The 20,947-nt window shown below is 36.9% G+C and overlaps 1 protein-coding gene across 2 annotated transcripts in view; it reads left to right on the forward strand.

Annotated features, from left to right (window-relative positions):
- CNTNAP5 (contactin associated protein family member 5) overlaps positions 1 to 20,947 on the forward strand; it is an 858,994-nt gene that overhangs the window by 551,900 nt on the left and 286,147 nt on the right. For both annotated transcript variants that reach the window (XM_044242676.1, XM_044242675.1), the window contains one exon: positions 18,882 to 19,001. In XM_044242676.1, coding sequence (XP_044098611.1) covers positions 18,882 to 19,001 — 120 coding nt within the window. The remainder of the gene's footprint in view (positions 1 to 18,881; positions 19,002 to 20,947) is intronic.

Below are 20,947 nucleotides of genomic sequence, written 5' to 3' on the forward strand. Positions count from 1 at the left end.
AGTGGGTTAAGCCGCTGCCTTCGGCTCAGGTCGTGATCTCGGGGTCCTGGGATCGAGTCCCACATCGGGCTCTCTGCTCAGCAGGGAGCCTGCTTCCCTCTATCTACCTCTCTGCCTGCCTCTCCGTCTGCTTGTGATCTCTCTCTGTCAAATAAATAAATAAAATCTTAAAAAAAAAAAAAAAGATTTAAAAAAAATGTTAAAATAGGATGAAGGAAATTTTTTTAAAAATAGAGTAAGATGGATGCCTGGGTGGCCCAATTGGTTAAGCAGCTGCTTTCAGCTCAGGTCATGATCCCAGCATCCTGGGATCGAGTCCCACATCAGGCTCCTTGCTCAGCAGGGAGCCTGCTTCTCCCTCTGCCTCTGCCTGCCATTCTGTCTGCCTGTGTTTGCTCTCTCTCCCTCTCTCTTTCTGACAAATAAATAAAATCTTAAAAAAATAGAGTAAGAAAAAAATAAAATTTAAAAGATTTAACTTTGCAAGACTAAAGAATCATGTGAAAAGCCATGAATTCTATGTGCTGTATTCCTATAGTTCTGAAGTTTTGCAGTTCTCGTTGATAGGTGGACTTGGTCTTGGCTGGATGTTCTTGTTGATCTTCCGGGGGAGGGGCCTGTTATACTGATTCTGAAATGTCTTTGATGCAGGTGGAATTACACCACCCTTGCCAGGAGCCAGGCTAAGGGGGCTGGTTCAGAGAGCGAATCTGCTCGGTTTCATTCTTGGAAGCTTTTTGTTCCATGAACACTCCCTGTACAGCTTTGGAAGAGGAGAATGAAGATGACAGGCTCCCAATCTCCAGCCTAGAGGAGCTGAGAGCTCAGGCTCCCACTCATCAGTTCACCCTCAGAGAAAAGAAGTCAGTCACTCTCATCTCCCTAATCTCTGGCTGCACTCTGTGCTCACCCAGACCATGACTTAGCATTTCGACCTCTGGTGCATGACCCCATTTGGAGTCTCCAAAACTAGCATATTCCTGCAGTGTACTCCCACACTGTTCTTCTTAGAGGAGGAAGGAGGGGATCTCTCCAGATATGCTAGTTGTGGGGTCCCTGATCAAAGAGTAGTGGTCTGAATGTGCCTTGGATCACTGTTTAAGGTAACCCTGAGCTGAGATCCCACTACTTGGCTCTGTCTCTGCAACCAGCTTCTCCACTCTGGTACCTGGGACCTCTGCCACACTCAGGCACCCTGGGTCTTTCTGTGGCCCAACATGTTCTGAGACCACATGTCCCCACAAGGGCTCCTACCCCCGCTTAACTTCTTTAGCAATGTCCCTCAGTGGAGCAGACTTCCAAAAGTTCCTGTATGGTGCTCTGCTGATCTACACTTTCCAGGAGCTGGCCTCTACCCATGTGGTCTCTCTTCCCATATATTGCCACAGTTTCACTTCTCCACACATCCTACCTTCCAGAAAGTGGTCGATTTTCTGTTCCTAGAATTGCTGCTCTTCTTCTCTTCAATCTCCTGTTGAGTTTGTAGGTGTTCAGAGTGGTTTGATAATTACCTAGCTGAACTCCTGGTACCTGATGATATTTAAGTGGTGATATTTAGATCTCCTACTCCTCCACCATCTTGCTCTCTCTGGAGAAATTATATGATTTTACACTTATTACTTGATACAACAGAGTTTCCTATGGGTACTCTTTAAAAACTTGTTCTTCTCTTTATTTTATAGAAATTGGTCTTTTGCATTTTTCTATCTGTATCGGGGTAGTTTTGGTAAGTTGAAGATCCTGAATTTTTTGATAACTAGAATCGTGTCTTTTTTATTTTATTTTCTGAGAGCTTAACATGGAGTTACTGAAAAATGAGAAAGTTTTCAATAATTGTGTATGGTGTATTTGTTTCATCTGTAGCTGATCAGAGAAGATCCTGGGCCCATACCACCACCAGATCTTCAAATTTGTAATGGAGTGATCATGAGATCTAAAAATGCACATGGCCAAAAATTAGAGAAGCTGAAGGAGGAAATATTCCATCTGGAGGAGCAGCTGGCTTGACTTGGCTGCCCTTTGTTAACAACTTAAGTCAGAAGATAAGTGAAAACATGTGTGATCTCCATAGCACTATGATCATGAAATAGATGTTTGATGTGTCACTTGCACCTTCCAAATCCCATGTAAAATATCCCTCTCAATCACAGAATCTAAGACCAAAAGAACATATTGAAAGTCACTGACATGTCTTTAGGGGTTTCCCATGAAATGGTCCAAGCAGATAAACTTATAGTAAAAAGTATATGGAGAGCAAACTACAGATAATTTCTGAAAGCAGTCAGTATTTTAGAGACCACTGATTTAATGGAGGACTATAGAAAAGTATCTGACATACCAGAAACGAATCTAACCTGACTGATAAGATGGAGACCAAAACAAAACACAAAATAATACAACTAAACACACACACACACACACACACACACACACTACTTGGAGAAACAATGTACACAGAGAAAAAAAATGTCAAAAAAGAAACTACATTATAGTTAATATTCTTAGGGATATTAGAGATATATTGTATCAGTGAATCAAGAATAACATGGTAATGGGGTGCCTAGGTGACTCAGTTGGCTAAGTGTCTTCCTTCTGTTCAGATCTTGCTTCTAGAGTACTGGGATCAAGGCCTGCATCAGCCTCCCAGCTAAGAGGGGAGAATGCTTCACCCTCTGCCCTCCCTCACTCTTGTGCACCCCCCAAATAAATAAAATTTTTAAAAATTGCATGCTATTAAAAATATTTAAAAAGGAAAAAAACACTGGATTTTTTTTAATGCTACAACTGAGGTATCTCTAAACTGAAAAACCCAACAAATAAACTTCAGTTTATTTGATAGACATTTGGTTAATATTAAATAAATTGTGGTATGTCCATATCATAGTAAGCCACTAAGAAATTAAACTATTGATACATGAAATGACTTGAGTGTATTTCAAGAGCATATTTCATGTGCTGAGTGAGAAAACCAGTTTTTTTCTTTCTTTTAGAGAGAGAGGGAGATAGGAAGGGAATGGGGATTGGTGGGGGGGGGCATCAGAATAAGAAGGAGAGAGAGAAACCTAAGCCGGTCCCATGCACAATTCAGAGCCTGATTCAGAGGTCGATCTCATGACCCTGAGATCATAACCTGAGCTGAAATCAAGAGTTCTATGCTTAACCAACTGAACTACTCAGGTCCCCTTAGAAAGCCATTTTTAAGAAGAAATACCTGGTGGAACTCCTGGGTAATAAATAAGTAAATCTTTAAAAAAGGGGGGAGGAGGGAAATGCCTGGCATGTTGGTGATTTGACCAGGGAGACAGCTGTACACTAGATGGAAACCATACCATTCATATTGTATCAGGTCAGAAAGATCCAGAAGATAATTTTTCAAAGAGATTGAAATCCACAGAATACCTGAAATGCCCAAATATTCAGAGAAAAATTTTATTTTGACACACATTTTCAAACACATGCACAAAATGATAGAATAGTACCGTTGTTCTCTTTGTACCTTTCCCTCAGTTTCCACATTTATTGATATGATGTGATTTTTTGTTGTTACTATTCACCTCATTTCTTTTGTTTTTTAAGATGAAGCAATGCATTTTCTTTTTTTAAATTTTAATTCCAGTATAGTAGACAAATAGTATCGTGTTAGTTATTAGATTTAGGTATACAATATAGTGGTTTGACAGTTCGATACATTACTCAGTACTCATCACAATAAGTATACTCTTAATCCCCATCATCTATTTCACCCATTCCTTCAGCTGCCTCCCCTCTGGTAACCAGCAGTTCATTCTCTATATCATTAAGAGTCTGTTTTTTGAGTTGTCTCTTTTTTCTTTGTTCATTTGCTGTTGTTGTTATTACTTTTTCTTAAACTGCACATATTAATGAAATCATATGGTATTTGTCTTTCTTTGACTGATTTATTTCACTTTTAGCATTATATTCTCTGGAGCCATCCATGTTGTTATAAGTGGTAAAATTTCATTGTTTTTCATGTTGGAATAATACTCCCCTGTGTATATATACTACATCTTCTTTATCCATTCATCCACTAATGGACAGTTGGAAGGGTTCTATAATTTGGCTATTGTAAATAATGCTACAGTAAACATAGGGGTGCATATATCTTTTCAAATTGTGTTTTAATATTCTTTGAGAAAATACCCAGTGAAATTATTAGATCATATGATAGTTTTATTTTTAATTTTCTGAGGAAATTCCATACTGTTTTTCCATACTGGCTGTATCAGTTTGCATTCCCACAAACAGTGCATGAGGGTCTCTTTTTCTCTACATTACCACCAGTATTTGTTGTTTTATGTATTTTTTATTTTAGCCATCCTGATGGGTGTGAGGTGATATAACATTATAGTTTTGATCTTCATTTCCTGACAATTACTGATATTGAGCATCTTTTCATGTGTTTACTGCCAATCTCTGTCTTCTTTGGTGAAATGTCTTTTAATGTCTTCTGCCAATTTTTAATTGAATTATTTGGTTTTATCAGATATATCATTTGCAAATATCTTCTCTCATTCAGTAGGCTGTCTTTTGGTTTTGTTGATCATTTTCTCTGCTGTTCAGAGACTTTTAATTTTGATGTGGTGTGAATACTTTATTCTTACTTTTGTTTCCTTTGCCTCAGGAGACATATCTAGAAAATTTTTGCTATATCCTATGTCAGAGAAATTATGGTCTGGCTCTCTTCCAGGATTTTTATGGCTTCAGGTCATATTTAGGTCTTTAATCCATTCTGAGCTTATTTTTGTGTATAGTGTAAGCAAGTGATCCAGTTTCATTATTTTGGATGTAGCTGTTCAGTTTTCCCAACACTGTTTTTTTTTTTTTTTTTGTAGAGAATTTTCCCATTTTATATTCTTGCCTCATTTGTCAAAGATTAATTAATGCTATAATCTTGATTTTATTTTTGAACTTTCTGTTCTATTCCATTGATCTATGTGTCTGTTTCTGTTCTGGTACCATAGTTGTTTTGATTACTACACCTTTGTAGTATATCTTGAATCTGGAATTGTGATACTTAGAGTTTTTTTCTATTTCAAGATTGCTTTGCCTATTTCAGGGTCCTTGTGGTTTCATACAAATATTAGGATTGTTTATTCTAGTTCTGTGAAAAATGTTGTTGGTATTTTGATAGAGACTGAATTAAATCTGTAGATTGCTGTGGGTAGTATGGACATTTTAACCATATTTGTTCTTCTAATCCATAAGCATTGAATATCTTTGTATTTGTGCAGTCTTCAATTTCTTTCATTAATGTTTTATATTTTTCATAGTACAGGCCTTTTACCTCTTTGGTTAAATTTATTCCTAGATATTTTATTATTTAGGCGAAATTATAAATGGGATTTTTTTAAAAAAATTCTCTTTCTGTTCCTTCATTATTAGTGTATAAGAAAGCAATGGATTTCTGTGTATTGATTTTGTATCCTGTGGCCTTACTAAATTTACTTGTCAGTTCTAGTAGTTTTTAGGTGAACTCTTTAAGGTTCTATAAATAGTATCATGTTCTCTGGAAATAGTGAAATTTTACTTCTTCCTTAATAATTTAGATGTTTTTAATTTCTTTTTCTTGTCTGATTGCTATGGTTATGTTGACTAAAGCAGTGAGCATGGACATTCTTGCCTTGTTCCTGATCTTAGGAGAAAATGATCATGTTTTCCCCATTAGGCATGATATTAGCTGTTGATTTTTTACGTATAGACTTTAGTATGTTGAGTTATATTCCCTCTAAACATACTTTGTTAGATTTTTTGTTGTTCCTGTTTTTGTTTTGTTTCTGTTAATGTGTGATGTATGTGTGAGCAGGTGGGGAGGGGCAGAGAGAGAGGGAGAGAGAGAATCTCAAGCAGACTCGATGTAAGTGCAAAGCCAGGCATGGGACTCAATCTCACAACTCTGAGATTATGACTTACCCGGAAATCAAGAGTTGTAAGCTCAACCAGTTAAGCCACTCACATACCCCAAAATTATGCTCTTGTGTTTTTTTTTTTTTTTTTTTTTTTTGGTGTGTGTGTGTGTGTGTATTGCATGCTTTTTCTGCATCTATTGAAAATATCATATGGTTTTTAATCCTTTCTTTTAATTGAAATGATATGATTGATTTGCAAAATTGAATCACTCTTGCATCCCAGGAATAAATCCCACTTGATCATGGTGAATGATTTTTTTAATGTATTATTAGATTCAGTTTGCTAATATTTTGTTGAGGATTTTTGCATCTAGGTTCATCAGTGATATTAGCCTATTTATTTATTTATGTCTTTATTTTTTTGGAATCAGGTCAATGTTGACTTCATAGAATGCATTTCAAAGACTTCCTTCCTCTTCTCTTTTTGGAATAGTTTGATAAGAATAGGTATTAATAATTCTTTAAGTATTTGATTGATTTGCCTTTTAAGCCATCTGGTCCTGGGCTTCTGTTGCAAGTTCTTTGAAAATGGATTCAGTTTCATTGCTGGTTAGGAGTCTGTTCAAATTCTCTTTCTATTCCTCATTCAGTTTGGGGGAGTTATATGTTATTAGGAATTTTTCCATTTCTTCTAGGTTGTCCAATTTGTTGGCATATAATTTTTCATGATATTTTCTATGATCCTTTAAATCCCAGTGGTGTTGGTTGTTATTTCCCCTCTTTCATTTTTTATTTTCTTTATTTGAGTCCTCTTTCTTTCTGTGAGTATTGCTAAAGGTTTATCAATTGTGTGGATCTTTTCAAAGAACTAATTCCTGGTTTTATTGATCTGTTCTACTTTTTCTTTGTTTGTTTCTATTTTGTTTATCTCTGCTTAATCTTTATTATTTTCTTCCTTCTAGTGGTTTGGGGTTTTGTTTGTTCTTTTTTTAGTTTCTTTAGGTTTAAGGAGAAGTCATTTATTTAAGATTTTTCTTGCTTTTTGAGTCAGGATTGTATTACTATAAACTTCCCTGTTAGACCAACTTTTGCTGTATCCCAAAGATTTTGAAACATTGTGTTTTCATTTTCATTTGTCTTCATGTATTTCTTGATTTCCTCTTAGATTTCTTGGTTGACCCATTAATTGTTTACTAGAAACTTATTTAACTTCCATGTATTTACCCCCACCCCCACCCACAGCAAGATTTTTCTTGTGTTTGGTTTCTAGTTTCATAGCATTGCAGTTGGAAAAGATGTGACTTCAATCTTTTTAAATTTGTTGAAACTTGTTTTATGGCCTAATATGTTATCTGTTCTGGAGAATGTTCCATGTTCATTTGATAACAATTTGTATGAATATGGTGTTTTAGCATGGTATGTTCTGCATATATCTGTTAGATCCATCTGGTCCAATGTGTCATTCAAAACTATTGTTTCCTTGTTGATTTTCTGTTTGAATGATTTATCCATTGATGTAAGTGGGGTGTTAATGTCACCTACTATTATTGTATTATTATCAGTTCCCTCCTTTAATAGTTCTTTTTGTATTTGGATGTTCTCATGTTGGATGCATAAGTATTTACAATTTTTCTATCTTGTTGGATTTTTTTCTTTTTGATCATATAGCGTCCTCTTTTGTCTTTTCTTACAGTCTTTGTTTTAAAGTCATCTTGTTTAATATGAGAACTGCTACCCTGGCTTTCTTCTCACATTGTTTTGGATGATACATAATTTTCCATCCCTTCACTTTCAGTCTGCATGGGTCTTTAGATTGGAAATGAGTCTCTTACTGGTAGCATATAGATGGGTCTTCCTTTTCTATTATGAGACATTTTAAAGACAAATTGTGTACTGATGATTTCATTACCACTGCTCTAGTATATGTTTCTTTTTTTTATTTTCATATATATATATATAAATATTTTATTTATTTATTTATTTTCAGCATAACAGTATTCATTGTTTTTGTACCACACCCAGTGCTCCATGAAATCCATGCCCTCTATAATACCCACCATCTGGTACCCCGACATCCCACCCCACACCCCTTCAAAATCCTCAGATTGTTTTTCGGAGTCCATAGTCTCTCATGGTTCACCTCCCCTTCCAATTTCCCCCAACTCCCTTCTCCTCTCTATCTCCCCATGTCCTCCATGCTATTTGTTATGCTCCACAAATAAGTGAAACCGTATGATAATTGACTCTCTCTGCTTGACTTATTTCACTCAGCATCATCTCTTCCAGTCCCGTCCATGTTGCTACAAAAGTTGGGTATTCATCCTTTCTGATGGAGGCATAATACTACTCCATAGTGTATATGGATCACATCTTCCTTATCCATTCATCTATTGGAGGGCATCTTGGTTCTTTCCATAGTTTGGCGACCGTGGCCATTGCTGCTATAAACATTGGGATACAGATGGCCCTTCTTTTCACGACATCTGTGTCTTTGGGGTAAATACCCAGGAGTGCAATTGCAGGGTCATAGGGACGTTCTATTTTTAATTTCTTGAGGAACCTCCACAGTGTTCTCCAAAGAGGCTGCACCAACTTGCATTCCCACCAACAGTGTAAGAGGGTTCCCATTTCTCCACATCCCCTCCAACACATGTTGTTTCCTGTCTTGCTAATCTTGGCCATTCTAACTGGTGTAAGATGATATCTCAATGTGGTTTTCATTTGAATCTCTCTGATGGCTAGTGATGATGAACATTTTTTCATGTGTCTGATAGCCATTTGTTTGTCTTCATTGGAGAAGTGTCTGTCCATATCTTCTGCCCATTTTTTGATATGATTGTCTGTTTTGTGTGTGTTGAGTTTGAGGAGTTCTTTATAGATCCTGGATATCAACCTTTTGTCTGTACTGTCATTTGCAAATATCTTCTCCCATTCCGTGGGTTGCCTCTTTGTTTTCTTGACTGTTTCCTTTGCTGTGCAGAGCTTTTGATTTTTATGAAATCCCAAAAGTTCATTTTCACTTTTGCTTCCTTTGCGTTTGGAGACGTATCTTTTAAGAAGTTGCTGTGGCTGATACCGAAGAGATTACTGCCTACGTTCTCCTCTAGGATTCTGATGGATTCGTCTCTCACATTGAGGTCTTTTATCCATTTTGGGTTGATCTTTGTGTATGGTGTAAGAGAATGGTCGAGTTTCATTCTTCTACATATAGCTGCCCAGTTTTCCCAGCACCATATATTGAAGACACTGTCTTTTTTCCACTGTATATTTTTTCCTGTTTTATCGAAGATTATTTGACCATAGAGTTGAGGGTCCATATCTGGGCTCTCTACTCTGTTCCACTGGTCTATGTGTCTGTTTTTATGCCAGTACCATGCTGTCTTGGTAATCACAGCTTTGTAGTAAAGCTTGAAATCACGTATTTCTAAGAAAGAAAACCTTTTTATCAGTTGTAGCAAAACCATACTACCATTATCATACCCATATCATACCCAACCAAAATTAAAAATAATTGCTCCAAATTTGATTTTACTTTTTCTGCTTGTCTTCCCCAACTCCCTTTGGTAAGCCCACATGTAGTGTTTCATTGGTATGTCTCTTGCATCCCTATCTCCTCTTTAATATTTATTTATATATTTTGTTAAGAAATTGAGTCATATGGTCCCACATTCTGGATTTAGCTAATTGCATCTTTGGAGTGTGGGTAAACATATTTCTTTACCTCTTTCTGTAAATTAGAGTTTAAATCTCAGGATTTGATTAGATCAGCTTCAAATTTTTGACAAGTCTTATGTGGTCCTGTGTGTTTCTGATTATATCACATTAGGGACACTTTAATAATCACTTTAGAGAATGTTGAAATTTATCTGTGAGTTTGAGTTAATTTAATCCATCCACTAAAAAGTCCTCTGTCAATTTACATTTTTTATGTAATATTAAGTTATCATCAAATATATTCCATACAAGAAAGGAAGGACATTATCTGTACTTTTTCCAATCTTTAGAATAGGACTTTATTCTCAAAAATCCTCCAAAGGTGACCAATGGACTTACGCAGATAGATCAGTGATAGATAGATAGAAGAAAAAGAGTAGATTGCATATCTTCAAATATATAAATGTAGTCATTAGTCTTTTTGATTCTCAAATTCTTCCATCAAATTGGCTCCTGTGTCATTTTTGACATACTCTAATTTTCATAACTTTCTTATTTTCAAACAAACAAGACTTTCTAATCTCATTCTACCCAGATATAAACTCAGTAAAACCATTCTTCATTTTAGTGGGAAATGTGTTGAGAGACCACAGTCTGTACATTAGGGTGCTTCTAATACTTTCAGTAGTCCAAATGTGAAAATACATCATTAAAACAATTAAATAATGAGTTCATACTGATACCCTCAACTCAAATTAAAATTTCAGAATTACATTTTTTTTACATTTATATTTTTATTTTTATGGTGAAAATTTAGCTTCTGTTGTCATTAACAACATAATTAGCTATTAATTGTTCTTGATACATACAATAGTTTATTAAGTCAATACCAATATTATTTAAAAGAAAGCTATTTAATATATTTTAATACTTTTGTTATTTTTTCTGATAGACATATCCTACTGTTTCCTAGTAGTCAAATTACTGTTTTCTATATGTTTAAATTTGTGAGTTTATAATAAAACCAAAAGTATTTTCATTTGTAGCTTGTGGAGGATACCAGGGAAAACTTCAGTAGTTTGAAACAGATGAATTAAAGAGAAAGCACCAGATATCACTCTTGCTCTTTTCATACAATTTTGTAATTTATGGTATACTAATAACTGATGAGGAATGTTTCATTTTTATAAAATTTTCCCACTAATAAAGTGATAGAACTAGATCAGCAGCTTACCAACTGGCATGTTTTGGGGCAAAGTCCTTATGTTTTATAAGTTTATTTGTAGTATTTGTAAGTGGGGATGTTCATTACCTGGTTTTGCCCTCAGGTATCTCCCCATAATTGAACCAAATTTTAGGAAAAAAATATATTAGGAATGGGAGGCTAACGAAGGTAATAATAAGTCCCCAAATATTAATGCCTTAGTAAAATAAAAGGGCTTTTTAAAATTCACATTACCTGGCCATGTGATCCTTTTCCATGAAGTTAAATCTGATACAGTCCATCTCTATTGTTCCATTTCCTTATAACCTTATAGGTGTAACATGATAATATTAGGTTCATTTATTACTCTCCATTCTTTACTGAGTTTCAAAAATTCTGTAATAAAAACTTACAAATAAACTACTAAATGTCAGTATCATTTGAAATAATTTTCAGTTAATTTGGTTTAATTTCCTTTCAATGTTTAGGAATTGCTCTTTTTATTATATTTGATCTTTTAAACATCATTTAAAATATTTGGGTCTTTTTTTCCAAGATTTTAAAATTTAATTTTATTTGTGTGTGTGTGTGTGTTCCAAAATTCATTGTTCATACACCTCACCCAGTGCTCCATGCAATATGTGCCCTCCTTAATACCCATCACCAGGCTTACCCAACCCCCATCCACCCCCCTCAAACCCTCAGTTTGTTTCTCAGAGTCCACAGTATCTTATGGTTTGTCTCCCCCTCCAATTTCCCCCAAATTCCTTCTTCTCTTCATTTCCCAATGTCCTCCATGTTACTCCTTAAGCTCCATAAATAAGTGAAACCATATGATAATTGACTCTCTCTGCTTGACTTATTTCACTCAGCATATTCTCCTCCAGTCCCATCCATGTTGATACAAAAGTTGGGTATTCATCCTTCCTGATGGAGGCATAATCCACCGTTGTATATATGGACCATATCTTCTTTACCTATTCATCTTCAACCAAGGGCATCTTGGTTCTTTCCCCAGTTTGGTGACTGTGGCCATTGCTGCTATGAACATTGGGGGTACAGATGGCCCTACTTTTTACTGTATCTGTATCTTCAGGGTAAATACCCAGTAGTGTAGTTGCAGGGTCATAGGACAGCTCTATTTTTAATTTCTTAAGGAATCTCCATACAGTTTTCCAAAGTGGTTGCACCAACTTGCATTTCCCCCAACAGTGTAAGAAGGTTCCCCTTTCTCCACATCCTCTCCAAGACTTGTTGTTTCCTGTGTTGCTGCTTTTGGCCATTCTAACTGGTATAATGTGGTATCTCAATGTGGTTTTGATTTTAATCTCCCTGATGGCTAATGATGATGAGCATTATTTCATGTGTCTGTTAGCTATTTGTATGTCTTTTTTGGAGAAGTGTCTGTTCATGTTTTCTGCCCATTTTTTGATGTCATTATCTGTTTTTTGTGTGTTGTGTTTGAGGAGTTCTTTATAGATCTTGGATATCAGCCCTTTGTCTATAGTGCCATTTGGGGATATCTTCTCCCATTCTGTGGGTTGCCTCTTTGTTTTTTGTTGACTGTTTCCTTTGTTGTGCAGAAACTTTGGATCTTGATGAATTCCCAAAAGTTCATTTTTGCTTTTGTTTCCTTTGCCTTTGGGGACATGTCTTGAATGAAGCTGCTGTGGCCAATGTCAAAGAGGTTACTGCTTATGTTTTCCTTTAGGATCTTGATTGATTCCTGCCTCATGTTGAGATCTTTTATCCATTTCGAGTTTATCTTTGTGTATGGTATAAGAAAATGGTTGAGTTTCATTCTTTTATACATAGCTGTCCAGTTTTCCCAGCACCATTTATTAAAGAGACTCTTTTTTCCACTGTATATTTTTTCCTACTTTGTTGAAGATTATCTGGCCATAGGGTTGTGGGTCAGTAACTGGGCTCTCTAGTCTGTTCCACTGATCTGTGTGTCTGTTTTTGTGCTAGCACCATGCTGTCTTGGTGATCACAGCTTTGTAGTAAAGTTTGTTATCAAGCAAAGTGATGCCTCCAGTTTTGTTTTTCTTTTTCAACATTTCCTTAGCAATTTGGGTCTCTTCTGGTTCCATACAAGTTTTAGGATTGTTTGTCCCAGCTCTTTGAAAAATGCTGGTGGAATTTTTATCAGGATGGCATTAAAAGTATAGATTGCTCTAGGTAATATATCCATTTTAGCAATGTTTATTCTTCTGAACTATGAGCATAGAATGCTCTTCCATCATATTGTGTCTTCTTCAATTTCTCTTATGGTGTTCTGTAGTTCCTTGAGTACAGATCCTTTACCTCTTTGGTTAGGTTTATTCCCAGATATCTTATGGTTCTTGGTGCCATAGTAAATGGAATCAATTCTCTCATTTCCCTTTCTATATTTTCATTGTTAGTCTATAAGAAAGCAACTGATTTCCGTACATTGATTTTGTATCCTGCCACATTACTGAATTGCTGTATGAGTTATAGTAGTTTAAGGGTGCAGTCTAAAAGACTTTGGGTTTTCCATATAAAGTTTCATGTAGTCTGTGAAGAGAGAGAGTTTGACTTCTTCTTTGCCAATTTGAATACCTTTTGTTTCTCTTTGTTGTCTGATTGTTTTTGCTAGGACTTCTAGTACTATGTTGAACAATAGTGGCATGAGTAGACATACTTGTCGTGTTCCTGATCTTAAAGAGAAAGCTGTCAGCTTTTCCCCATTGGGGATGATATTCATTGTGGTTTTTTCATAGATAGATTTTATGAAGTTGAGGACTGCTCCCTCTATCCCTACTTTGAAGCGTTTTAATAAGGAACGGATGCTGTGTCTTGTCAAATGCTTTTTCTGCATCAATTGAGAGAAACCTGTGGTCCTTCTCTCTTCTCTTGCTGATATTTTCTATCACATTGATTGATTTGCAAATGTTGAACCACCCTTGCATCCCATGGATAAATCCCACCTGGTCAAGGTGGATACTCTTTTTAATGTACTGTTGGATCCTAATAGCTAGGATCTTGTTGAGAATCTTGGCATCCATATTCATCAGGGATATAGGTCTGAAATTCTCTTTTTTGGTGGGGTCTTTGCCTGGTTTGGTGATCACGGTAATGTTGGCTTCATAAAAAGAGTCTGGAGTTTTCCTTCTGCTTCAATTTTTTGAAACAGCTTCAGGAGAATAGGTATTATTTCTTCTTTGAATGTTGGTAGAATTCTCCAGGGAATTCATCAGTCACTGGACTCTTGTATTTTGGGAGGTTTTTGAACTCTGCTTTAATCTTGTTACTAGATATTGGTCTATTCAGGTTGTCAGTTTCTTTCTGATTCAGTTTTGGAAGTTTCTGTTTCCAGGAATGCATCCATTTCATCTAGGTTGCTTGACTTATTGGCATATAACTATTGATAGTAATTTCTAATGATTGTTTCTATTTCCTTGCTGTTAGTCATGATCTCTCCCTTTTCATTCATAATTTTATTAGTTTTGGTCCTCTCTTATTTCTTTCTGATTAGTTTGGCCAGCAGGTTATCAATCTTATTGATTCTTTCAAAAAACCAGCTTCTAGTTTCTTTTTTTTTATTATTTTTTAAATTTTTTAATTTTTTTTATTTTTTATAAATATATATTTATATATATATTTATATATATATATATTTATAACTTTCTGGAGAAAGTTCCTTGTGTGCTCAAGAAGAATGAGTATTCTGTTGTTGTCTGATGGAATGTTCTATATGTATCTATGAGGTCCATCTAGTCCAATGTGTCAATCAATGTTCTTGTTTCTTTATTGATTTTCTGCTTGGATGATCTGTCTATTATTGAAAGTGGCATGTTAAGATCCCCTACTATTAATGTATTCATATCAATACTCTTTATCTTGATTAACAGTTGTCTTATGTATTTGGCTGCTCCCGTATTGGGGGCATAAATATTTACAACTGTTAGATCTTGGTGTATAGATACTTTAAGAATGATGTAGTGTCCTTCTTTATCTCTGACTATAGTTTTTAGTTTAAAATCTAATTTATCTGATATAAGAATCACTACCCCAGCTTTCTCTTGAGGTCCATTGGCATGAAATATGCTTCTCCATCCCTTCACTTTCAGTCTGGACGTATCTTTAGGTTCCAAAGGGGTCTCTTGTAGACAGCATATGGATGGGTCCTGTCATTTTATCCAATCTGCAACACTGCATTGTTTTATGGGAGCGTTTTGGCCATTCACATAGAAAGTGATTATTGAAAGATATGTTTTTTTTGACATCTTGTTGCCTGTGAAGTCCTTGTTTCTATAGATTGTCTCTGTAAATTTCTGTTCTATGCCACTCTTGGGTTCTTTCTTCTTTTACAGAACCCCCATTAATATTTCTTGTACTGCCAGCTTGCTGGTCACATACTCTTAAACCTTGCTAGTCTTGGAAGCTCTTTATCTCAGCATCCATTTTGAATGTCAGCCTTGCTTTATAAAATAATCTTGGCTGCATGTTCTCCTCATTTAGTGCCTTGAATGTGTCTTGCCAGCCCTTTCTTGCCTTCCATGTTTCTGTGGACAGGTTTAACATTATTCTGATGGACCTTCCTCTGTACTTAAGGAATCTCTTCCCCCTAGCTGTGCTTAAGACCTCCTGTCTGAAACTATCATTCATGAATTTCACAATTAAGTGTCTGGATGTGCAAAAAACAGATCTGGGGATCCAGATCTCAGGGTTTTGCAAGTTGCTGCCAGCCCCAGAGATCCCAACCAGAGATAGTGCACTGAGTTTTTAAGCCTGGGCTGGGAGTGTTCAGACTCTCACCAGGACTTAGAGACCATTGGCTAGTGGCCACACAGAGTTCTGTCAGGCATGGGTGGGGAGCACTGTTCAGACCCCAGTCAAGCAGTGCACATTCAGAATGCAAAAGGCTGTGGTTTTAGAGAGCACTGGCTAGTGTCCACACCAGACTCCATAGTGCGCGCTGGCAGGAGTATACCTACCTGAGTAGTCGTGCAAGCAGCGAAAGCTGGGGACTCAGGTCCACTGCCTGTAGGCTTTACTGCACTCTCTGGCATGGGTGGTTGCCACTGGTGGCCATCCTAAGTCTGTGGGCTTAGGCCCATGCCTGTGACAGCCCACTTCTACCAGTTGCCCCTTAATATCTTTTGCTCTTTTTGAGTGCTTTTAATAAGACTCCAAGTTAATCATGGTCCCCAATCACAGGGCACTCTTGTATTGGGGTATTACTTTCCAGTAGGTCACTTCTGGTGGCTCCCTCCCCCTTCTGTTTATTGTCTGATATCAGTCCGATCATTCCCATTCTGCTTTACCTCCCTACTGATGTCTTCTGCCCCCTTAGAGATCCAGAAGTGTATAATCCTACATCTCAGGCTGATTTCATGGGTCTTCAGAGTGTTCTGGTAGATAATTAGTTCACTTTAGGGGACCAGTTAAAACAAGATCTCCTACTTCTCTGCCATCTTGTCCCTCCTCCTCCAAAATTAAAAATATAAATATCCAGAAAGTTTTAACTTTCATCTCTGTCCCTTCTCCCCCATTCTTCCTTTCTCTCCTTAGGCATCCATCTATATTAGTTGTTACATGAATATTTTGGGAGGAATTTTAGAGATTTGGTAGTGAATTAGGAGTTAAATTTGTGACCAATACATAGACAACTAGACAAGTGGGAGAATAATGCAGTTATTAATTATGAGAAAAATTACATTTGTTTCATAAAAGGAAAATTAATCACATTGTAAGATTTGTTATTTGTGAGTGGCTTGTATGTTGTCACATCACTGTAAACAGTATCCACTGATCAAACTAAAATTATAATGCAACTATATTTGAGGTATGGGGGATAGAAAGTTCTTTGAATGTGGGGGGTTAAGTAAAAGCCAAATTATTATCTTTGTGTTGATAAGTAAAAAACATAACCTATATAAATGAAAAAAAAATCAAGAAGTAGCAGTTTGGACATGCTATTCAGAGATACAAATAGTTAATACCAAAAGAATGAACTAAGAGCTAAAAGTCATCATCTTTGCAGAAGGGAGGTAGGACTTGTTGGTTTTTCATAAGGATCCTTGGGATTATCTTAAGTATCTCTTTGAATCCTTACTGGTTGTATGAGGTAGGCTCTTTTTTATACTTATAGCCCCATGATAAAATTAATTATTTGAGAGTTTATTAACTATATATTGCTACATAATGACTTATAACAAAACTTGACATCTGAAAACAACATATTATTACCTCATATTTTCCCTGGGTTCTTGAAATTTAGCTGGGTGTTTCTGGCTCAATCTCTCATGGAGTTGCAATTAAAATGTTAGCAAATACTGCAGTCATGTTGGTGTTTGACTGTGGCAGTCTGCTTCAGAACTCACTCACATGGCATACCCAGAAGCCTCCAAGCTCATTCATGTGGACCTCTTCCTACAGCAGCCTCAGACCAGAGCAGTTGGCTTCTCTGACAGCAAGTGATCTAGCAACATTCAAGATGGAAACCATCACCTTTTAAAAATCTAGTCTTGGAAATGACATCTATTACCTCTGTCATAATCTGTTAGAGGCACATCCATAAGTCTAGCCTACACTCAAGTTGAGGAACTTCAGGAGCAAAATATGAATTCAAGATGAGTTATCTTAGAGGTTGTGTACCACAGGAGAAGTGGCTTCTCCCAGTTCCCATAAGTGAGTGTAAGTGGTAGTCTGATTTCAGCGCTCATAGTTCTTAACCACTATGTAACCCCCACATTGTTGCCTGTGTGGTATTTACTCTGCATGTGAAAGCAGCACCTCCTTTCACACCGTCACCGTCTTGGAAATGAAGGGGTGGTGAGAGGGATAACGCACATAAGAGCTGACTCTCTTATGTTTGGTACGCACCCAGGTGTGTCAGGTTTGAGCAAACAGAAATGAGCTATATGTTATGCTCTGTATATGTGATGTAAACTATAGCCTCTGGTTCAGAAAGTGTGCATGACTGCAAGAGAGAATTATAGGAGTACACAGATAACCTTGAATTCACTCTAATTTATAAAAAAGTCAAATCCTCTCAAGCTTTAGAACTTATTGGTAATGAATTATCTGAGGCACCCCTTACACTTGATCATGACAAAGTGTGGCTTCATATTTTTGGGATGGGGCATTAGTCACAGGGGCATGTTGGCTAAGGTGAGGAGTTGGTGCTATATCTTTAAAGTCGTTGGGAGCCACTGAAGTGTTTTAAGCATGGGGGAATGACATAATTGGATATGTACTTGCTGCTCTGAGCTATACCATTTTGTCTAAAACATCAGATGACATTCTACATTCTCATGCATGAGACAGCAGATGCCTCCTTTACATGTCACCAAATTCATTCATGTTACTGTAATGAGATTTATAAATTTCTCATATCTGCATATCGGTCAAAGTACCCTATCTCAAGGCACCCGTGTCTGTCTCTTTCTGTGCACATAACCACCTGTGTGGCTACAGCCAGGCCGTGAGCTTTCTATGGCACAGAGTGATTGCCTCACTCATGGTCTGTTGTCAGGTGGCAACCACGCTATTGACACATATTAGGAACACAATGAATATTGTTAAGTCAAATAGACGCAACTTAGTTGGACACCTGCTCTGTTTTAGGTACTGTACTGAGCTCTGGATATAGAGAATTAAGATAATGTCATTTTTTTTATTAATAAAAAAGTCATGATCATATATATTCATTCAGTCTTTCATCCATTCTTCAAACATTTTTGAACTTCTGTGAATGTGGCATTGTGCCAGGTGTTGGAACACAGCATCACACAGCACAGGGCCACTACTCTTACAGTTTCCGTGACCACTGTTGGGGACAGAACAGCGTATGAAGATCCTAGCTCAGTACACTCTGTGGGCACAGAGTAAGGGCTCATATGTCAGCACAGAAAAGGGCCACAATTGACAAGACAGGGAGACTTTTTGGAGGAACGAACATCTGAGTGGTTCAGAAGAATGGATGCTAGGAGGAATGGATGTGTGACTCCACCAAGTATTGGGAGACTGGATTGCTAAGACCTGGGTAAGGGGAGTGGGAAACGAAGGCTATAGAAGGGGGTGGAATCAATAGTGAAAGTAAGCGAATAGTAGGAGTTACTGATCCCTCCAGAGTGATACCCAGAGCCAAGCAAAGCTTCATCTTTGCTGTCTTTTTGTCTTTTCAGCCCTCTACGAGCAATCCTGTGAGGTGTACAGGCACCAAGGGAACACAGCTGGTTTCTTCTACATCGACTCTGATGGCAGCGGGCCCCTGGGACCCCTCCAAGTGTATTGCAACATCACAGGTAAGGATCAGAAACCCCATTCATACTTAACCTAGCTATGGGATGGTACACAGCAAAGGGAAGACAACAGGAAGGAGACATTCATAAATAAAAAATTAGAGAACCAATTTCTTTGGTGGGGGTGGTATTTAAGTAAGTAATAGACATTCACAGCTGGGTTACCTTCATGAGAGAGGAAGAGTTAATGGTCTTGATCACACTCCGTCAAATCAAGGATTAACTTTGAGGTATTTTCTTTAGAACTTGCCAAGGACGTTTTCTCTCTTAAAACTCTCTTAAAACTAAACAAACAAAAAAACAAAACTCAAAATCAATAGGGAGCCCTGACTCAGGGAGTGGGAAAGTCTGATTCGTGTCTGGCCGTGAGGATGGTGTGAATCAGATATGCTCTCTGAGCTTCAGCTGTTCATCAGTGAAATGGGAAAAGTCGTTCCTTCCTCCCAGAGTTGAAAATGAGACACAATCATGAGTATCAGAGGAATTGGCCAGGCTACTTATCCAATAGATGCTTAGTAAGAAAAGTGAGCTACTTGCATTTTCCTGGCCACTCCTTTCTAAAGTGCACAAAGACATAGTAAGAAATAATCATTGCATGGATTTAGAAACAATATATGATCACTAAATTATTCTGAAAAATAATTCTTCAAAGCCAAAACCTGATGTAATCGTTCCTTAAAAATACAGCAGTGCAAGCACCCTCTCCATTGTGAGTGTCATTAATTAGCACATACACATTCTTGTGTGTTTGTTTCAAGCACTGGCCTTTAGAAATGACAACAGAATCCTGTAATAAAGCAGAAAACTAAGGAGGGTATTAAGACTCATGGAGCCCTCAGGCTTCCTTGCAACAAGGCAAGCACATTCACCAAGCTCTTTCTGTAGCCACAGGGTGCCCGGGGCACTGAAGACATGCAGAGAATTAAGACACAGCCACTCTCATTGGTGAGGCCGTAGTATCAGGGGAAAATGTCATGCAATATCGCAGGTAGAAATGCAAGAAAAGCATTTCAAAACTGGTGATTACAGCACTTACCGATTTGTTCTTCTGGATACAAACAACCACACTTCTTCTGTAGAATATGTTAGTTACACAGAATTAGATGCATTTCATTGCATTTCCTTAATAATTCATCTCTCCAAATTGCATATGTGCTGGATGCTTCTCAACTTCCCTATATCATAATTAGAAATTATGTTATAGTAAACTGTAGTGTTAACCTATGGGTGAAGAACTAATTTTCTCTGTGTATCTTGAGTATTTTCAAATGGAATTAACACACGGAACTCCAGTGATTCTTGTTAACAATTTAGACTTTCTAGTTTAAGAAATTCAAATTCAGTAAATGCCCTGTTACCCACTTTGGGAGCTGAACTGAGATTTACAAATACCATCTCTTGCACTCCTCACAATAAAAACCTGAGGTAGATATTTTTATCTCTATCTTACATAGAAAGAAAGAGAATATGAGATTTTCATGACTTGCTCAAAGTAATAAATACTGGGACTAATAGTCGAGACTCAGGAAGCAAACAAAACCTTCTGGTGCAGTAATAATTTATATCTCTCAAAGATTAATTGGGTACTTTGCATTGCTTATGTTTTGCTTTTGTTATAAAATAAGTCAATATTAATTATAGAAAATTTAACGAAAAAAGCAAGATCTGAAGAGATTGTTAAAGTCACCTTTAAACCACAATCGACAGATTACTATTGTTATTTTATTATATAGAATTCCTTGGGATTTTTTTTTTTCTGTGAATGTGTATGTGTGTCTCTTCTATGAGTGCATATGTTTTTATTTATTTTTTATGTGTGTGTGTGTTTTTTTTTAAGGTTTTATTTATTTATTTATTTATTTATTGGGCAGAGAAAGAGAGAGATCACAAGTAGGCAGGGCAGCAGGCAGAGAGAGAGGACGAAGCAGGCTCCCGACTAAGCAGAGAGC

The sequence above is a fragment of the Neovison vison genome, chromosome 3 (assembly GCF_020171115.1).
Source record: "Neovison vison isolate M4711 chromosome 3, ASM_NN_V1, whole genome shotgun sequence".
Classification (NCBI taxonomy): Eukaryota; Metazoa; Chordata; class Mammalia; order Carnivora; family Mustelidae; genus Neogale; species Neogale vison.